Raw genomic sequence first — 20,156 nt, forward strand, 5'->3', positions numbered from 1 at the left:
ACTTCAGACTTGTTGCCTACGCTTTTCGAGAAAACTGTATGCAATTTGTAACTGCCCAAGAGTATAATTATAATCTTCGGAAATGAAACTTTTGTTTTGGATTGAAGTTACATAACTCTAGCTTTCTATTTCACGTCAGAAATGGTGCGTAGAAATAATAAAATGTAACGAACTTCAAGCTCTGAACGCTGTGATGATGACACTTCGTAGGAAGAAAAAAAAAAAAACAATAGCAAGTTGAAATTTAAAGCTGAAAATGTAGGCGTTGGAAAATAGTAAAACTCTTGCAATTATTATCATTGTTTTATTGAGTTTCGACCCAAAACTACTTCCAGTTCTAGTTCACATTTGCATATTTAAAAATACTTGAACCACGTGGAGATATTACACTACCGACCGTGACATAAAAACTTTAAGTCCTAAAAAAGTTTTCATGAAAGCTAATCATTTTGATTGAAGTATTCAGCGCCAGTGAGCAAATAAAGATTTTAAATGGGCGTGTACTTCTCGGCTTGTATTTGGGGTGTAGTTCATTTTGTTGTACAAGCCTAACTTCCTTTCAGAGGTGGATCCGATACAAATATGAAGTTTCGAATTCTTCCTTACTTTTCCTGCTCCCATAATTAAACATTTTGTTTGTTTATCCTTTAGTTTCGTTTCGTTTTTTGTTCAAGCAGTTAAATTCTTTTTTTTCTTTCGCCCCTGAACTTATTAGATCGAATCCCCCTCCCTCTGCCCCCCCCCCCAAATCCCCTTAACAAGTTCATACTCTTTTCCCCATTCCCCTTCCCCTTTTCTTAAGTTCTTCAGTTTTCTGACTGGGAAAACATCGGGGGGGGGGGGGCTAGTTTGTTCTTCCTTGGCCACCTGCTGCTTATCAAAAGGTGTCACACACGCTAAGTCTTCGGTCAGTAGATGGCGCCAGGTGTTGGGGAATATAAAATGTAATGAGTGAGAGGGAGCGGAGGTCGAAGGTGTGTTCGGATATGAGCGTGTGTGTGTGTATGTGTCGGGGTGTACATATAACATATAATTATGCAGGTGTGTGAATGGGCGCTCATGTTGAATCGAATAGTGTAAATATTTTCATACATTCTATCTTAATAATTAATAAGTAAGATGCTCCCTAAGACATGGCGATTCATGATTTCATGAGATTTGTATGAGTTTTCAAAAGATTTTCAATAATTTCCGGAGATTTTCATTGACTTTTTTTGTATATTTTTCAATTTCAGGAGATTTCCAGGAGCTCCTGGTAAATCAGGCGGTCAAGGGAATCTGTTATTTATAAGTTATAAAATGGTTAAATTTAATAATTTATACCTTTGAAAGTGTGGGGTCCACTGGGTGGCATAGGTTGAAGTGGCATATGGCCGGCCCTGCAAAATAACGGCGTATGCTATTCCGTGGGTCGACTAGATATTATATTTAATATAGTTTTACTTTGCTATGTATTTATTTACCAATGTGAATGCTGAGTAGTTTCGTCGCCTGAGGAAACAACGGCCTAATCATTGACATGGCCGGCTAAAGAAAAAAAACGGAAAATATGTGCTGCCCTCGCCTTGATTATGGAATCAAGCCTAAAGTCTTACATATCCAATAACGTAGCCTACATTTAACTGGTAAACAAATACTTAATTAAAAACTTTTTAAGGAACAAAGAAAGAATTGTATTTACTAAAACAGTATTTGTTTATTTAATGGACATTGTTTTGACTTCCAGTTTCATTAACAAGTTTAAATCAATATTATTGAGCCATGACTAGATTGAAATTTATCATGTATAGCATATATATATAATAATAATAATAATAATAATAATAATAATCTTTTATATCCGTAAGGAAATTTGTCTTACAATTTGTGCATTACACCAAACAAAAAACATTATAACTATAAGAAACCAAAGTGTACATTCACACCAGACGCACTCATAATTTACATGTGACAAAGTTTATATCAGATTGTTCTTATTTAATGATTTGATTGCCAGGGGAACAAAAGAGTGTTTGTGTCTGTTTGTCTTTGCTATCGGTGTCTTGTATCTCTTTTGTGATGGTAAAATCACAAAATCCTGACACAAAAGGTGATTCTTTATTTCGAGGTTCTTGTTAGCTTTTTTATAGATGTTTGTCTCAAACAACTGCCCAAATGGGGTTTGTTTTTTGCCAATGATTTTGCCAGCAGCATTTAGGATTCTATTAAGTTTATTTTTATTTTTAATGCTCAGATTGCCATACCAGGCAGTGATATTGAAACTTAAAATAGTAATTTACATAGTTTTATTCTATCTATATATATTGATGTCTTGTGATTAGATACTTTAAAAATGATATATAGGAAAAGAGGAAAAGTAAAAGATCTAGAAAAGGGGTTCTCAACCTGTGGAATGCGACCCCCTTGGGGGTCGATTGACCATTTATCAGGGGTCGCCTAAGACCATCGAAAATATTGATTGTTATTGTCTACTGTTCTATTGTCGTATGTGTATGGGGGGGATCGCGGCAGAGTGGGGGATTGTAAAGAGGGGTCGCCGAGCTTAAAAGGTTGAGAACCGCTGATCTAGAAGAATAACTAAATGTTAGTGTGAAAAGAGAAGGAGAGAGGGGGGGGGGAGAGTAAGGGTGAATGAGAGAAAGCACGAAAGAGTATGTGTGAAGAGAGGATGAGGAAAAAAGAGAATGTGTGAGAAAGATAGGGTTAAAGAGAGAGAGAGGGTATGAAAGAGAGCATGAGCCCCTGTGTGTGTGAGAGAGAGAGAGAGAGAGAGAGAGAGAGGAACAGATAAAGAAACAATGAGTGTGGAGAGAGTGTGGAGGAGAGAGAGAAATAGAGAATGTGTGTATGAAAGAGAGTTAAAGATTGTTAGAGAGAAAGAGATATAGAAAGAGAATGTGTGTGTGTGTTAGAGAGAGAGAGAGAGAGAAGAGAGAGAGAGAAAAATAGAGTCTGAAATACAAAGCGTGTGAGTGATATTATGAAAGAGTGTGTGTGTGTCTGTGTGATGGAGGTAAGGTCAGAGAAAAAGAAAAAAAGTGAGGAGAGTGTGAATAAAAAAAAAAGTATTAGAGAAAAAGTGTCTAGGAGGGAGTAGAAACACGAGAGAAAGCAAGAGAGAGAGAGAGAGAGAGAGAGACAGACAGACAGAGACAGAGAAAGAGAGACAGAATGTGAAACACTTTTCTTTTCTTTGTAAGACAGAATGACATTTGACATCTTGTGTCTTCCATTCTTAATAAATGATTAGTAATATAGTCTTACACATAGACACCACATATATATCACCAAATACTTTCTATATCAGTCTTAGTATATAAATACAAATGTATGCAGCAGAAACGCAAAGCATACATTTTTCATGTAGAATCATTACCAATAGAAGTAAAAAAATGGTAGGAGCAATGTATCAATAAAAGTTTTAAAAATAAAAAAAAATGGCCCCACCAAGTGAAGACAATATGTACATCATCTACTAATATCTATCCCTTCAAATCAGTCACTAATTCGGAAGACCAAAAAAAAAATGTGATTTCAATCACTATATACACAATAATTACATTCAAAAACAAATAGTGAATACAAAAGATTACATGAAATAACAACAACAATGTATCAACAATAAACATATGTTTATATTCAAAACGTTTCAATATTACTTGGTACAAAAGTTTTATGTATATATATATATATATATCATGGGCGTAGCCGGGGGGGGGCTTGGGGTTCAACCCCCCCCCCCCCCCCGAAATGAAATCCCCCTGGGGGGGGGGAATCGGAATTTAGTGATTGATTTTTTGCTTTGATTTTGTTTATTTTAGGTGAGATTTTAATACTAAACCATCACTTACCCCAGCACAACCAAAGGGGTTTTGAGTCTAAAACACCCTACCAGGGTGTTTTGAGTTTAAAACCCCTACCAGGGGGGCTCGAGCTTTAAAAACCCCTTCCAGGGGGGGGGGTTCGATTTTAAAACCCCTACCAGAGGGGTTCGAGTTTTAAAACCCCTACCAGAGGGGTTTTGAGTTTTAAATCCCTACCTGGGGTTTTTGCAGTTAACTCCCCCTCTTCTATACAACAAAAAAAAAAAAATGTAAACGAAAATCCCTTAATTCCAAGAGCACAGTTAAGAAAGATTTTGATTTTAAAACCCCCTCTTCAACATAAAAAAAAATAATTACGCACTCAAAATGTTATGAGCGTAGCTAAATGGGTTTTGACTCAGTTTTGAGTTTAAATCTCACTTCAGCGGGGTTCGAAGGTAAAAAAATACCTTTTAATATTAAAAACAAAGCAAATTATACACTCAAAACGTTATGTGTGTAATCAAAGGGGTTTTGAGTTTAAACTCCCTTCCAGTGGAGTTTGAAGCTAAAAAGTACCTCTTCAATATAAATAAAAGCAAATTACTCACTCTTAAATCTATGAGCGTAGCCAAAGGAGTTTTGAGTTTAAACCCCCCGCCAGGGGGGTTTGAGGCTAAAAAATACATCTTCAGTGTAAGAAAAAACGCAAATTACGCACTCAAAATGCTATGAGCGTTGCCAAAAGGGGTTTAAACCCCCATTCAGAGGGGTTTGATGTTAAAAATACCTCTTCAATATAAAAAAAAAAAGCAAATTAAACACTCAAATCATTTGAGCGTAGCCAATCCAATCGGGGGTTTTGAGTTTAAACCCCTCTTCTACAGATGGCTTTTTTTTAAAGTTAAAAACCCCTCCAGATGGTTTTGAGGTGGAAAACCCCCAACAGATTATTTTGACGATAAAACTTCTCTTTTCGATATAAAATCGAAAGCAAACTACAGTCACTTAATTCCAAGAACGTATTCAAGAGAGGTTACACATTTTTACCAGTGACAGGGCTCCATTAATAAACTGCAGTGAATAGTCATCTGCCGAAATTGAAAAACACTAAATGTGGCTCAACAAAGATGGCTAAGACAGATTTTAGGAGTCAGTTATAGAGATCAGGTCTAAATCAAGGAAATCCTATGCCGAACTGGGAGTCGACCCCTTAGTAAGATTGTGAGAGAGCGACGCATGAGGTTTGCGGGACATGTTCTCCGACAAAATGAATTACGCACAAGAAGAGTTGCAATGATTTCCTAGTACAACTTGACGCCACTCATTCATGGAGGTCCTCATGGCAGGTGGAAAGAGGCTTCAGACATTACCAGTGACAGATTTTTATGGAAACAGCTTGACGGCAAATGCGCCGAACGGCGCGGGAGGGTCTAAGTCAGTAAGAATAGCACATTAGGATTTTAAAATAGAAATTTTTAATAGCAGGAAAATTCACTGTAGATACCTCAGAATATGCATTTTGTTGGCTTTCAATACCAGAAATAGTGCTTGGCGGCGGGGCTTCGCCCCGCGCTGGGGAGCTCCTGGCGCTCCCCCAGACCCCATTGCTAGTATTGGCGGGGAATCTACAATTTTTCCACTAACTCATGGAAGAACCTATTCTAGGGCACATTAATCGCCTTCCGAAAGAATGAAGGGTCAGAATGTAATAAAGATTTTGTAGGCACACACACATAAATACATATAAAAAAAAATTTCGCGAGGGGGGGGGGCCCAAACCCCCCCCCCGAAAAAAAAACCTGGCTACGCCCATGATATATGTATATAACTACTAGCTTGCCCGGCTTTATTCTAAATGCAAAAGGAGAGCTAATAAAATTTAAGTAAAACCCTTTTTTTATTTATTAATTAGGCCTACTATTTACTCCATAATAGTGAAAGGAATATTTAAGCAAAGTTAAAAACATAGGTCAAACGAAGTTGAATTTTTTATTTGTAATATACCTTACTTCGAGGACATTTTCGTAAAACTAAATTTCTGGAGTCTCCGGTGTACAGAAGGAAGTGCTGCTAAGCTAGGGGTTTTTTTTTTTTTGAAAAGTAAAATGATAATTTTTTAGCCCAGCACTTTTCTAAAGTCGAAACATATAAGTTCAACTAAGCATCCTTGGCATTGCTTAGTTCTTTTCTTATCTTGTAAAGTACAGACGTTCCTTTTCACAAAATATAATTTAGTTAATCGTAGAGCTCTCCTATAGTAGATGTTCAACTTTTTCTTACCAAGAAGAACAAACGATTTAGCGCGCGTTCAGTATCATGGAGTGGAAAACAAATTGCCAACTAGCAGCCGCTAGTGGTCCTGCAATTCAAAGATATTTTTACACGTTCCTTTAGGTTTACTTTCACTTCAGTATTCAAACACGGTAGAACATTGTTGCCATGGCCACCTTTGAAATATGCAGCAAGAAGTATACAAGTGCATTGTAAACGCTTGGCAGATCACTGACATGTATCAAGGGTAACTTTTGCAGCAGTTTTTGTTTGTTGGTCTGTTAACCATGGTTACGACCTACTTGGAATAAGCTTATTCGAAATTCTACAGTAACATTAGCAGATTCTTAGTGAGCAAGATTAGTAAAAAAAAAATAAAAAATAGTAAAGTTTGTATTCAGACCTGGCGATCTATGGGGCAGATGATGTTAAGGTCAACTGTTTCTGTTAACGAGCAGGGTGTCATGTCGCCAGCACAACGACCAACCGCCTCTACTTTCCAGACTAAAGTCATGGTGTCCTAAAAATCCCGAAATTAAAAATCCCATTCTTCACCGAGATTCAAACCCAAGACCACAGGTTCCAAAACCGAGCGCTTAACCACAAGGCCACCGCGCCCCCTCCCCCAAGCTAGATTAGAGTTAGCGTTAAAATATCCGACATGTTCGCCACATTACGGATTGAATCTTATTAGACCGAAAACATATATTAAAAAAAATATGTAAATACATTTATAAATAGATCGCTTTATAACAAACAGATCATACAAAGTCATGTCTAAAAAAAAATAGGTTTATGCATTGAAATATATTATCTGAAATGAAACTAAAATGGATTTGAGTTTGTGCATTATGTAAAGTCACACATGGTATCTATATATAGATTCCTATTTCCTAAAAACAAATGGCGTAAAAATCAAAGCATAAAAAGCCTGCGTATATTTGGCTTTCGAGATTCTAAGGGGAGACCACCATCAAGATTTTGAACACAAGCCCAGCGGTTCCTCGTTCGTGTTCAGTGTGGGCTTTCGGATAACTAGAGATGAACCGTGTAGTGGTTTCCAAATCAGGCAGCTCTCTAAAGGTGCTTTGAGATTTGAATAATCTGTTATCCCATTCTTCAGCATGCTTTTTCTTCATATGATTTAGTCAATATAGCTAAGACACTATTTTCAGAGCAAATTCTGTATACAAAGCTCTTAGAATTCTGTTATATTTCTGGGCGATCTAATGTTCTATAAACAAAGTTTCGTGTTTTTTTTTTTAAATAGTTCGAAGTATAATCTCCCCTAACAGTAGTGATTCACTAAGCGCTGACGTGTTGACAACTAGCATATGAATAAATCACCCTGTTCAATCCCCCGAAGCAAATATTAAGAAAAAAAATATGTACAACAAATAAAAAATATTATTAAAATAGAAAGTTGCACATGGTAACACAAAGTATTAAGGAAACGTCTTCTGCCATCAGGGAGATTGATGTTGCAAAAACACACATATCTACAATCACAACATTAATTGATATACTGTAAGTAAGAAAAAAAAAACAGAAATGGAAATATAACTATTTGAATGTTAACACACTAAGCAATTTGTACATTACCTTTAATAAGCCATAACAGTATAACGAAATACTTTAGACAAACTTACTAAATCACTACTGTTGATTATCATGAACGAATATCTTACAGAGTGACAGAGTGGCAGTAACAGTAAGTGAATAGACCCTGCAATCTACAGGACAGACGATGCATCTGTTTCTGTGGCCAACAGTTAACATGGGTGTCACGTGGCCAGCACAACAACCACCGCCTTTACTTTTCCCCAACTAATGTCAGGTACCCATTACAGTTGGGTGGACTCAGGAGCCCCCTTAAAATCCCAAATTTCAAAATTCCAGTCTTCACTGGGATCTGAACCCGAGACTCCTCGGTTAAGGAGCCAAGCGCTTTACCACTCAGCCACCAAGTTCATAGGAGCATTGCATGAAAACAAAAAGTTGGTTAGATTAAGCCAAGTTTATTCATATTCTACCATGCCATAAAAAATACGTAAACAGCTTCCAAGATATTTAACTTAATATCACATCCACTGCGCCATCATACACATAAGCAATATCAAACTGTAAGCGCTAAAGCATGAGATCTAATACACGAATAAAAAGCTGTAAGAATGACTAGACAAACCTGACTGAGCAGGTAAGTAGATATGTCTACATTATATGTAATAAATAAGTGTTGGCCTATCAGTTGTCACCTTTGACTTTTAAGTTCATTTTTCCGGGTTACATTACAATATTTTTTTGATGCCCCAACCGTGCCAGCTACGACCCTATACACCACCTAAGGCGCTACACTCCACCTAAGACGCCACACTCCACCTAAGGCGCCAGTATGAATGTGTTCACATTAACTATACTTATAACGATGCCGCCTCCTATGAGCAGTCCAAGAGTGTGCAAGCAGGCAACGATTTTGGCTTCGTGTCCGCCTTGTTGTAGAAGCAAATCCAAGTGGTCACTCATGTCCGGCAGCTGTTAAAAATAAAATACGAACACTTTAAGTCAGAAGTGATAGTATCCAAAACTCAAAGACTTTCTAAGCAGTCATTATTCAATCACTTACAAAGCCCGCATCACCAATGAAGAGATTAGAAACAGGATTAATTCATCAATCGGACCCCAGGAAAGGCAAACTCACACTCTACGGCCACATCACAAGGTCATCAGGGCTCGCAAAGACCTTCATTCGGGGAACAGTTCCAGGAAAAAAAGAAGAAACAGACAGAGAAAGCGATAGGAAGACAACACAAAAGAATTGACATGCCTGTTAATGATTGAAACTCTATCCAAGGCAAAAGACAGAGAGAAATTGGAGAAAGTCAACGGATCCTGTATGGTGCCCCAAAGACTTAACAAATGGATATGTGAAGGTGAAGATGGTGAAGAATTCAAGAGTGTCTTATATATTAAATATTCAATCCAAGTTGACTTAGATCTATTAACTATATAAAGAATACAATATCTTTGCAAAGTGTAGTGCCAGATTCAGATAATTATCCTACGAGGTAAAGATGCAAATTAGAGTTAATATTTTAGATCTAACAACTAACAATACTATATAATGACTATGTTGAAAGTAAGGTCTTATATTATTTAAAATTTGAAAAAAAGTTGGTTGAACAGTGTGCTATGTTATTTGAAATTTTGAAGTAGGGACCGAGTCATGGCGTCACAATTGCTGATACCTTCGTCCTACATCTCGTACCGAGAAGTCTGCAAGTATCAAACTATAGAAATGGAGATATGGTTTGAGTGCTGGGACAAGTCCCCAAAAAAAACCCGCAGAGTCTGAAAGCACACGAAGAACACTGATGGCGCCTCCCCGATGTGAAGGCTTCCAAGTCCTGACCAATCTATTATAGCACAGTTATTGAACCGCTGACCCATGTTTCGCACGGTTCAGGCCAAACTTTGACTCACGGTGCCCCCGCTGCGGGGAAAGAAGTGGAAGCCGAGTCTCATATTCTTTTTGACTGTCCCAAATATTGAAATTTACGCACCGATAAGTATGGAAGCCACAATTTCTTGACCTGTAGGATGTCATACGTGCCATACACACAACAGAAAGGGTTTCTGTCCAGGGCTTTTTAAACAGAGGATTTGAACCTCTCAGGCAGTCTCAGGCCCTCACTCAAATAAATTTTGATGATGATTATGATGATAGACTATTTTGCAAAGCAGTTATAAGTAATAGTTAACTTCTTTTGTTTTTCAAATTCTAAATTCAACTAACGTCCATTAAATTATTCTGTACATTACGTTGGTATTGAAAACAATTTGATATTGTTTGACCTCATTGATTATGAGGATAAAGATTCTTACCATATCAACAAGCGGAATGTATAGAAACAGTCCTCCAGCCATGGCAAATATCCATTGGCTAGCTTCAGCTATAGATGACCCTAGAACGATACCCAAGATTAATCCCAGGTAGCAGACACAAGCAGACAGGAAGTTGACCAGAAGTGACTTCTTGATGGACAGGCCAGAGTGAAGCAAGATGGCAATATCAGCTAAAATGTAAATGAACATAAATAATCAAATCAAAGCTATTGTTAGGGTGTAGATTTTTATTTGATGAGTTGTTTTTTGTACAGTTTATGTGGAAATCTTTGGTTTATTATAAAATCAATTTATTTCTTTTTTCTTTTTTATCCATCTTGGAATCTTTCTTTTATCTATAAGAATCATTTTAGAAGAGGCATTTTATATTAACTACAGTGGCGTAGCTAGGAATTTTCCATCATTTGGGGGCCCGGGGGATTGACCTCTTTGGGGGCCCATGCATTTTGCGTAATATTTAATGTAAAAAAACTCATTTGGGGGCCCCTTCAAGTGTGGTCCAGGGGCATTTTCTAAATTCTCTCCCTCCCTCCCCCACCCTACGCCTCTGATTAACTATTTAAGACATTTTTGAGTATAAACAACGGCTTTTTGGATCGTAACTATGCTATAGATGACTGTAGATTAGTGGAGATGGTTTGTCTATCCAGCCAACGATTCTGGGATCAAGTTGTAATTGAATAGGTCAATTTATAATTTATTTGGGGACTTTCTAAGTCCTTCCATTTACTGAAAAGGAGATCTTATGGAGAAAGGAACAGTACTTAAGCACTGTGCTAGCCAGATAAACCTTAAAAAACATTGAACCCTCTAACTCCAGCAGCATCAAAATGGAATTGGTTAAGAAGATATTTGCTATAGACACTGACATCTGAAGCACTGACATACTGACTTGCAGACAAACTGACATGCTGATTTTCTGACATGCTAAAATACTGGCATGCTAAAATACTGGCATGCTAAAATACTGACATGCTAAAATACTGGCATGCTAAAATACTGGCATGCTAAAATACTGACATGCTAAAATACTGGCATGCTATAATACTGACATGCTAAAATACTGACATGCTAAAATACTGGCATGCTAAAATACTGGCATGCTAAAATACTGGCATGCTAAAATACTGACATGCTAAAATACTGGCATGCTAAAATACTGACATGCTAAAATACTGGCATGCTAAAATACTGACATGCTAAAATACTGACATGCTATAATACTGACATGCTAAAATACTGACATGCTAAAATACTGGCATGCTAAAATACTGGCATGCTAAAATACTGGCATGCTAAAATACTGACATGCTAAAATACTGACATGCTTAAATACTGGCATGCTAAAATACTGACATGCTGAAATACTGACATGCTGAAATACTGGCATGCTAAAATACTGGCATGCTAAAATACTGGCATGCTAAAATACTGCTGACATGCTAAAATACTGGCATGCTAAAATACTGGCATGCTGACATGCTAAAATACTGACATAATGAAATACTGAGATTTTGAAATAATAATAATTATAGCTTTTATATAGCTCTACTTTCATGCTTATATCATGCTCAGAGCGCTATGGTCCAATCTCATTTGTGGACCAGTGGGGGGAGGGGGTATCTGGGAGTAGGTTTTCCGTGCTGCCTTTAGGCGCTCAGTAAACACAACTCTACTTGAGTCGAGTGTCGAACCTCGAGCCCCTTTCGTAGTTAGCCAATCCAAGTTCAATCGTACTTAGCCTCTCGACCATGTTTCCCAATAGTGACATTTCCAAGACTGACAAAACATAAAGTGACATACCAAGCTCATGTGGCAGTTCCTCGCTTATGATAGCCAGAGAAATGCTGATCCCCAGAGCGATGTCCTCCGTGAAGGCAGCGCCCATGGATAACCCATCCACGAAGTTGTGAATGACGTCCCCGGCCATCACCATCCAGGCCAGCGTGACCTTGTCCTGGGCCTGCTCTGTGGGCAGGTGGAAGTGAGAATGTCCGTTCTCCATGGGGGCTTTGATCATGATGTCCATGTTGAGGTCAGTCAGAGGCGCCATACTATTCTCGCCAGTCTCTACGGACACGTCATCACTGTCTCGAGGCTAAGAGAACAAACAAATTAATTTAAATTAAAGAAAAAAAAATTCTTCATTGGGATTCGAACCCTATCAGTTCGTAAGTGAATTGCTTTATCGACTGACCACCACATCCCACTACAGAAAGTGTAAGAAAACAAAAATATTTTTATCTTTCTCTTCTCTTTAGTAAAATCAAGACATTAATTCTGTTCAATGAAAAGTAATACCTAGAGCAGGCCCTGTGTATGTAGTCTAAATGTAAAGAGTTTTAGTTTTACATTCTCAATAGAAGCATTGAGCATTGGCATAGTGTTTTTTTAATACATGAGTTAGTACAAATAGTATATTTTACAGAAAAAAAAATTTACAGCGTCAAATGAATCTTTGAAACATTTTTACTTTTTGACAATCAATACAAAATCACGTATTGAATATTCCTTGCAATCAGGCGGATCCGATATGGAACCTGCGGGGGGAGGGGGCACCCCTGAGTTTGTGTGATAACACAACTCTCTTTGTAATCTTGTTAAATAAGTGTGTTAGTACAAAGAGTATCAGAAGCGTTCTACTTTAAACAAAAAAATCCCTTTTGTAGGCAATATCCATCAGAGAGATTAGGTCCAATCTCTTTTGTAGGCAATATCCATCAGAGAGATAAGGTCCAATCTCTTTTGTAGGCAATATCCATCAGAGAGATAAGGTCCAATCTCTTTTGTAGGCAATATTCATCAGAGAGATAAGGTCCAATCTCTTTTGTAGGCAAAATCCATCAGAGAGATAAGGTCCAATCTCTTTTGTAGGCAATATCCATCAGAGAGATAAGGTCCAATCTCTTTTGTAGGCAATATCCATCAGAGAGATAAGGTCCAATCTCTTTTGTAGGCAATATCCATCAGAGAGATAAGGTCCAATCTCTTTTGTAGGCAATATCTATCAGAGAGATTAGGTCCAATCTCTTTTGTGAAGCAATGGGGGAGGGGGTATCTGGGAGAAGGTTTTCCGTGCTTCCTTTAGGCGCTCAACAAACTCAGTTCTGCTCGAGTCAGGTGTGAAACTCGTCGAGCCTCCTTAAAAGTAGCCAAGCGGTGAAGCCTCTCTTAAAAGTAGCCAAGCGGTGAAGCCTCTCTTAAAAGTAGCCAAGCGGTGAAGCCTCTCTTAAAAGTAGCCAAGCGGTGAAGCCTCTCTTAAAAGTAGCCAAGCGGTGAAGCCTCTCTTAAAAGTAGCCAAGCGGTGAAGCCTCTCTTAAAAGTAGCCAAGCGGTGAAGCCTCTCTTAAAAACAAATTACCTTTGTAAAGTATGTTACAGACAAGGAGACGCACTTTCCTGCATGCTTTTCAATTTAACACTGGAGAGAGTTATAAGAAATATACACATAAACACAAGGGGAACTATTACTAACTACTTCAGGAGAGAAAACACGGGTCCACAACCAACTGGGACGATATACAGCCAACCTCTACAATACCTTGCTTATGCCGATGACATTGCCTTATTGGGTAAAGAAACCTCTGACATTGCTAGAGCCTTCATACAACTAGAAGAAGCATCTCGACCAGCAGGACTTGAGGTCAACGACAGTAAAACCAAGTACATCACAATGATAAGAGACAATCAAACAGAGGGACAAAATATCAAAATCAAAGACCACGAATTTGAAAACGTCCAAACTTTCAAATATCTAGGAAGTACTATTAATTTCAAAAATGACCTACTAACAGAAATAAAGGAAAGAATAGCAGCAGGCAACAGGGCATTTTATAGCACCCACCATTTACTTAAGAGCAAAACGATTTCAAGGAAAACCAAGAAAATAATATACAAAACCATAATAAGACCAGCAGCAATGTATGGAAGTGAGACCTGGACACTGACAAAGACATCTGAAAATTTACTTAACACCTGGGACAGAAAAATTCTTAGGAAAATCTATGGTGCCATACAGGATGAAACAGGGTGGAGGACACGCACTAACCATGAGTTATATCACTTATATGAAGACCCATCAATAGTGAACGAAATAAAAAATAACAGACTACGATGGGCAGGCCACCTTGAAAGAATGTCAGACAACAGAGGGGCGAAAATCGTATACAGGCAAAAACCAAAAGGCAGGCGACCCAAAGGCAGACCCCGAATGCGATGGATAGATGACGTGGAAGCAGATCTGAAGCAGCTTGGGGTTAGGGCGTGGAGACGAAAGGCCCAGGAGAGATCTGAATGGAAGGATGTGTTAAAGCAGGCCAGAGCCCTCCACGGGCTGTAGCGCCACTGGGATGGATGGATGGATGGATGGATGGAAAGTATGTCACAGTATGGTTAGTAAGCTCTGCTCAAAACTATTTTGTAGACCTTAGGGGGAATGGCATCTGGGAGAAACACAACTTCTCTGGAGTCAGGATTTGAAACTTGAGCCCCCTTGATAGGTAGCCCAGCAGTTTATGCCACTTGGACAAAATTCCGTTTCACAAAGTTTCCCCTTTTAGACCTTTCGATGTATGGGGCAGATGATGTTAAGGTCACTTGTTTCTTTGGCCAAAAGAGAAGGGTGCCATGTGGCCAGCACGACGACCAACCGCTTTAACTTTCCCCAACTTAAGTCATGAACCCATTAGAGCTGGGTGGACTCAGGGGCGCCCTAAAAATCCCTAAATTCCAAATCTCAGTCTTCAACCAGAGATTTAAACCTAGGACTTCGGGTTCAGAAGCCAAGCGCTTAACCACTCAGCCAACGCCCCCCCCCCCAAATCCTTTTCATAAAGGACTTTGTTAAAGTTAAAATAGTCATTCTGAACCAAATTAACTCCAGACAAACACGTCATTTTCCCACTTCTCTCTCTCACACACACACCGCAAGCTCTCACACAGACTTTAAAGCTGTTCTACCTTGACAGATCGTCTGTTATAAAGGACAGTCTTTAGAAGCCTCTCCAAGCTGAAGAAGACGTAGATGGAGACTACGATGACAGAAGACTTCCAGATGTAGCTGTGGTTCAGTTCTTCTATGGCTTGGATGTGAAACGCCTTAGGAAAAATAAAAAAGCGCGTTTACTGTCTGTAACAAGGGAACAAGTCTTTTTGACTTTATTTATTCAGGGGCGTGGACCCACTTAGCGCCCCCTTACTTATAGACCCGATTTTATTGTGGAGAAGATAACTATTTAAATTTTTACTTTTATTGACATGGAGTGGAGTTCCTTGACCACAGCGTTGATGTTTAAACCCATTAAATAAACTAGAAAGTAGACTTTCTTTGTTATTCACGCTGAGAAAGTGTCTGAATGTATAAACAAAATATACTGTTGTTCTTCTTATATATTTCAGCCAGATGTTACTTCAAAAAAAAAAAAAAGATGATAATTACGTCCTACGCATTTCATATGTCAATCCAGGCATGCATGTTAATCATCGGACCTAAACTCTCCAAAGTCGTTGGTTTGCCTGGCTGATTCAGGCAACCATTTCCATTGTACGAGTTTGTTCTAGTGTATAAAATAAGAAATGTGCCTCTATCTTTGTGTCTTTCTGAGTATTTCATAAGGTTTTGTTTTTTGTATTTGTAAATTAGGATTTAGTGTTTTATGTATAATAGCTACTTTGCTTTTTTTTATTATTCCGTTCTGAAGTGTCTCTAAGTTTAGTGATTTTACTAATGGTGTTACTCTAATCGAATTGGAATATTCGTTTGTTACAAAACTCACTGCTCTACTTTATTCAGTTGGACTTTATATGTAAAAGATTACAAAAGTAGCTATTAGTCTGTCTTATTGGATGGTTTCGAAATTCAACCTGTAAGCTGTCGACTCATTTCAGCTCTAGTTAGGAATTCACAGAGGAAACTTGTGGGTCTCGTTCCTCTAACTTTAGCGCTCTGGATGGCAACTTTTAAGAGACGTCATGGAAACGATCAGCTTCAATGAAGTCCAGTAGGGAATCGGCCGAGAGCAGCGTTGACCATGAGGAGCTTGCCTCATATTTCTATACTGTAACCGCCACTGTTGCCGCCACTGTGCAGGGACCAACACTCCAGCTAACGGGACACTGATGAAGCCCCCTTTGTGGAACGGCGTGGCGGACTCTTGTTGGACTGGGGTGCTGGCTGTTTGTTCCATCCCTACCCCGAGTGAGATAAAAAAAAAAAAAAAAAAGCTCACCCAGGGTATCCTGCAGGGGCCTCGTTCGCTACTCGTACTTAGCCTATCTAGTTCCACTATTAGACGTTTACACGGAAATGTCAGGCGACAGGGAGCTGGAATCCTTCGGAAACATTCACCAGATTTGTTACCCACGACTGATATGGTCATGGCACACAAGACAAATCAAGTTCATGATGAACTTAATGGGTCAGACCGTGAGTTTCCATCGCCACGCTAATGGGTTTAAGTCCCATGCCCACTGTATATTAACATTGTAATGTCCTAAACGCAACCTCAACTCGTCATGTATCTAAACATGGCTGTCCACGAAATTAGACAAAACTGGATGAATCGAATACGTATTAATAATGCACATACAATTAGCAACTATTTGACCTTTCGACTTTATCAGCTTAAAACAACTTTAATGCAAATTGGTTTAAACTCTGGATCATTACTTTCATCATTTTGAATGTCACCGTGAACTCATCGAATTACGGTGATTGCTAATCTCATACATGCCTTAAAAGGCGAATTTCATAAGTTAGAATAACAACTCAACACATTCTTAAAATATGCAGGCTGCAAAAAAAAGTTATCAATATTCAAATTCATCTACCTAGCCTGTCGTCAAAACAGCTGACAAGGCAGTGAGTCAAGTTGCCATGACCCATCAGAACAAAGTTACACATACATACACTAGTTCTCAAAATATATCCGATATTTCTTTCTAAAGTGCCTAGATCTGTGTAACTTTGACTTACCCCCTACGCCTGGTATATTGATCCTGATATAGGCCAACATTTAATATTGTTAAAAACAGAGACATTTATAGAGTGTCGGTATTGGATGCTTCAAAACAAAACATACACTAAAGCCTATATGTCAGTTGTGCTTCAAAAGTCTCAGTCTGTCTTTCCACCTAATTTATACTCTTAAGACTGTTTCTTCCATATAGTTAATAGATCCAAGTAGGAGGTTTAAGTGAAAGTTTTAATCTATATGTATAAGAAAAAGAAAGCTGCCCTGTCAGTGAGCTCTAGGACAGATGGATTTACATGCACGAACTGTGGCAAACTCTGCCGCTCCAGAATTGGCTTGATCAGTCACTCCTGGTTCTTCACCGTCTCAAGACGAAACCAAAGCCAGTGACTCATCCGGCCGCATCCATTGTCTTCCGAGACAGAAGGAGCCATATATATATATATATATATATATATATATATATACCTATATGTATATATACATATATCACATTTGTTTAAAAACTAATATAGACGATATGCTAATATTGTTTATATTAAACGTTTTAGCACTAAACAAAAGTTGTCAATTTTTAAATGTATGTTTAAACCCGAAAGAAATTCCTCTTGTCTACCTTTCCTTTCTCTTATTCTCCTATTCGTTTATAAGCAATACTTTTTAATCACAAACTCTGAACTATAATCTGTTAAAAAGCTCTACTAATTTTTTTGTTTATGATTAAATTGCTCGGCTTATTGATTTGTTTGACCCCCTTGGTTTCTAGAGTTGTACAACTCAGACTCAAATATAATTCAAATGTCTAAAAAAAAATTAAAAACTTCACATTGAGTAATATTTATGATAAGCTGTGAAGGGGGAACTTGTTTCATTTTGGGAAAAGAAAGGACGTGACCTGACCCAAAATTTAACTTCAGATTCCCCGCAACATTTCATATTTTTAAAGGCTATCGTCTTTGCAGAGATTGTATTGAGGACATGGATTTTCTCCGCTGCACAGGGGGCGTAGCTAGGAATTTTCCATAGTTTGGGGACCGGGGGGGGGGGGGGGGCTTGACCTCTTTGGGGGGGTCCCTGCATTTTGCATAATATTTAATTAATTAACTAAAAAACAGATTTTCAAATGATCCCCCTCCTCCCCACCCCCACCCTAGCTACGCCACTGCTGATATACATATTGTACTCGTCTTTCTAGAGTATGTACTGCAAAATTAGTCCAGGGTTATACTGACCTCGGGTATAAGCACCAACAGGCTTGTTGAGATCAGGGCCCCCGCGCCCATAGCCACCAGGAACTGCAAGAGCCTCTTGAAAAACCGCTTGTTCATGATGGGGCCCAGGAAGACGCCCACGTTGGAGATGACGATGATGAGTGACACAAAGCCGATACCGCAGCCCCAGGCTAGGAGAGAAAGAGAGACAGAGAGAGAAATACATTTTTTTTAAAAAATTGAATACAGTGCATTGAATGACATTTGGATGTCGCGTCAAATGTGATGTCAAGATATGACGTTGAGTTGATCTAATGCTTTGATTCAATCAATTAAGTCAGAAATTGCACGCAGTTTGATGGATGCGAATTTGAAGTAAAGTTAAAAGCACACGTTAAACACACAGACACACGCACACACGTACTTACACTCATGGACCAATAACACCTATTTTACAAAGTTTAGATTTAACTCATTCCCGAGTCTGCCAGGTACACATTTTGTACACGTTTTTTCTCCCACTTCCAATTCTCAAATCAAGTTGAAACTTTTCTCAATTATTCATAATCGATGACAATACACGAATCAATCAATACATTTACCAATTGTTTAATCAATTACCGTTAATTAATTAATTTTGTTTTAAAAAGAAAAAAAGGGAGTTAAACTGTTCAGTATTGAGATATATGGCAGAGATTTTGCGGTTCTTCCCCCCCAGATAAGTTTTATTTTAAAAATAGTCTATTTTTATATTACTATTATTATTATTTTTAATTCACACTTCATAGGTATAGAATATAAATTTCTTGACATCCTAAAATCTGCTATTTATTAAATTATCATTTTGGTGACAGGTCATTTCATCCCCGGTCACTTCATCTCCGGTCATTTCATCCCCGGTCATTTCATCCTTGGTCATTTCATCCTTGGTCATTTCATCCCCGATCACTTCATCACCGGTCATTTCATCCCCGGTCATTTCATCCTTGGTCATTTCATCCCCGGTCACTTCATCTCCGGTCATTTCATCCCCGGTCATTTCATCCCCGGTCACTTCATGCCTGGTCATTTCATCCCCAAATAAATATTTGTTCTAATTGTGTAATCTTTGCCTTTATGTCCTCATTTCCTCTAATATATAAAAATGTTTATTTAGAATACTTTTTGATATTTTCAGCATGTTATTAGAGTGTATATAGTGTTCCCAATACTCTCTTCATATTAGTTGAGAAATGACAGAATATATTTAAACTAGTAAATATAAAGTAATGCGCAGTTTGTATTTAGTTCTATTGTATCTGTTTGTTGTAGGGATGTCAATATTACCCTGCGCATAGTGCGTGATGTAATGATCAAAGGTGTAATGGAAGTAGGAAAAATCTTTTTAGAGATAGATGTACGATTTGAATAATTATGATCATGCCGCTCTGCGCTCATAATTTATCACCAAAGTCCAAGGTGTGGTGGAAGTAGAGGGAATCTTTTGAGAGATGAGAACGACGAGACTACTTATGATCTTGACGCTGATAACTTATCTCCTGGAGGCCATCTTTCACTTTATTTGTCAATCGTTCTTTCTTATATCTGAGCGTGTCATTTGAAACCCTTATATAATGTTTTATTTATTCTAATAAACGCTGACTGCAAGAAATACGTAACACTGGCCTAGAAATTACAAATGATGTACAGCAATACGAATCAATAAACGCTGACTGCAAGAAATATGCAACACTGGCCTAGAAATTACAAATGATGTACAGCAATACGAATCAATGGATCGTCTTCTGTACATACTAACAATAACCTAACAATAGCTTATCTATTAACATGCAAAACATAATTTTTACATTAGCTGTATATCTATTGATGTTAATATTTTATATTTTTAATGACATTATATTCTATTCATGTTTATGTATGTTAATTCTTTTTGTCACCTAAATTAAAATAAATTTATGAAGTATTATTAATTTCATACTTTTTACAATTATTATT

The 20,156-nt window shown here is 38.0% G+C and overlaps 1 protein-coding gene across 2 annotated transcripts in view; it reads right to left on the reverse strand.

The window, feature by feature from the left end:
• Window positions 1-1,700: 1,700 nt before the first annotated feature.
• The window catches only part of LOC106050545 (metal cation symporter ZIP14-like), a 46,769-nt gene continuing 28,313 nt past the window's right edge, over window positions 1,701-20,156 (reverse strand). For both annotated transcript variants that reach the window (XM_056044645.1, XM_056044644.1), the window contains exons 4-8: window positions 18,183-18,352; window positions 14,939-15,076; window positions 11,784-12,078; window positions 9,960-10,150; window positions 1,701-8,609 (exon numbers count right to left, since the gene is read on the reverse strand). In XM_056044645.1, coding sequence (XP_055900620.1) covers window positions 8,457-8,609; window positions 9,960-10,150; window positions 11,784-12,078; window positions 14,939-15,076; window positions 18,183-18,352 — 947 coding nt within the window. In that variant the 3' untranslated portion in view covers window positions 1,701-8,456. The remainder of the gene's footprint in view (window positions 8,610-9,959; window positions 10,151-11,783; window positions 12,079-14,938; window positions 15,077-18,182; window positions 18,353-20,156) is intronic.

This window comes from Biomphalaria glabrata, chromosome 10 (assembly GCF_947242115.1).
Source record: "Biomphalaria glabrata chromosome 10, xgBioGlab47.1, whole genome shotgun sequence".
Taxonomy (NCBI): domain Eukaryota; kingdom Metazoa; phylum Mollusca; class Gastropoda; family Planorbidae; genus Biomphalaria; species Biomphalaria glabrata.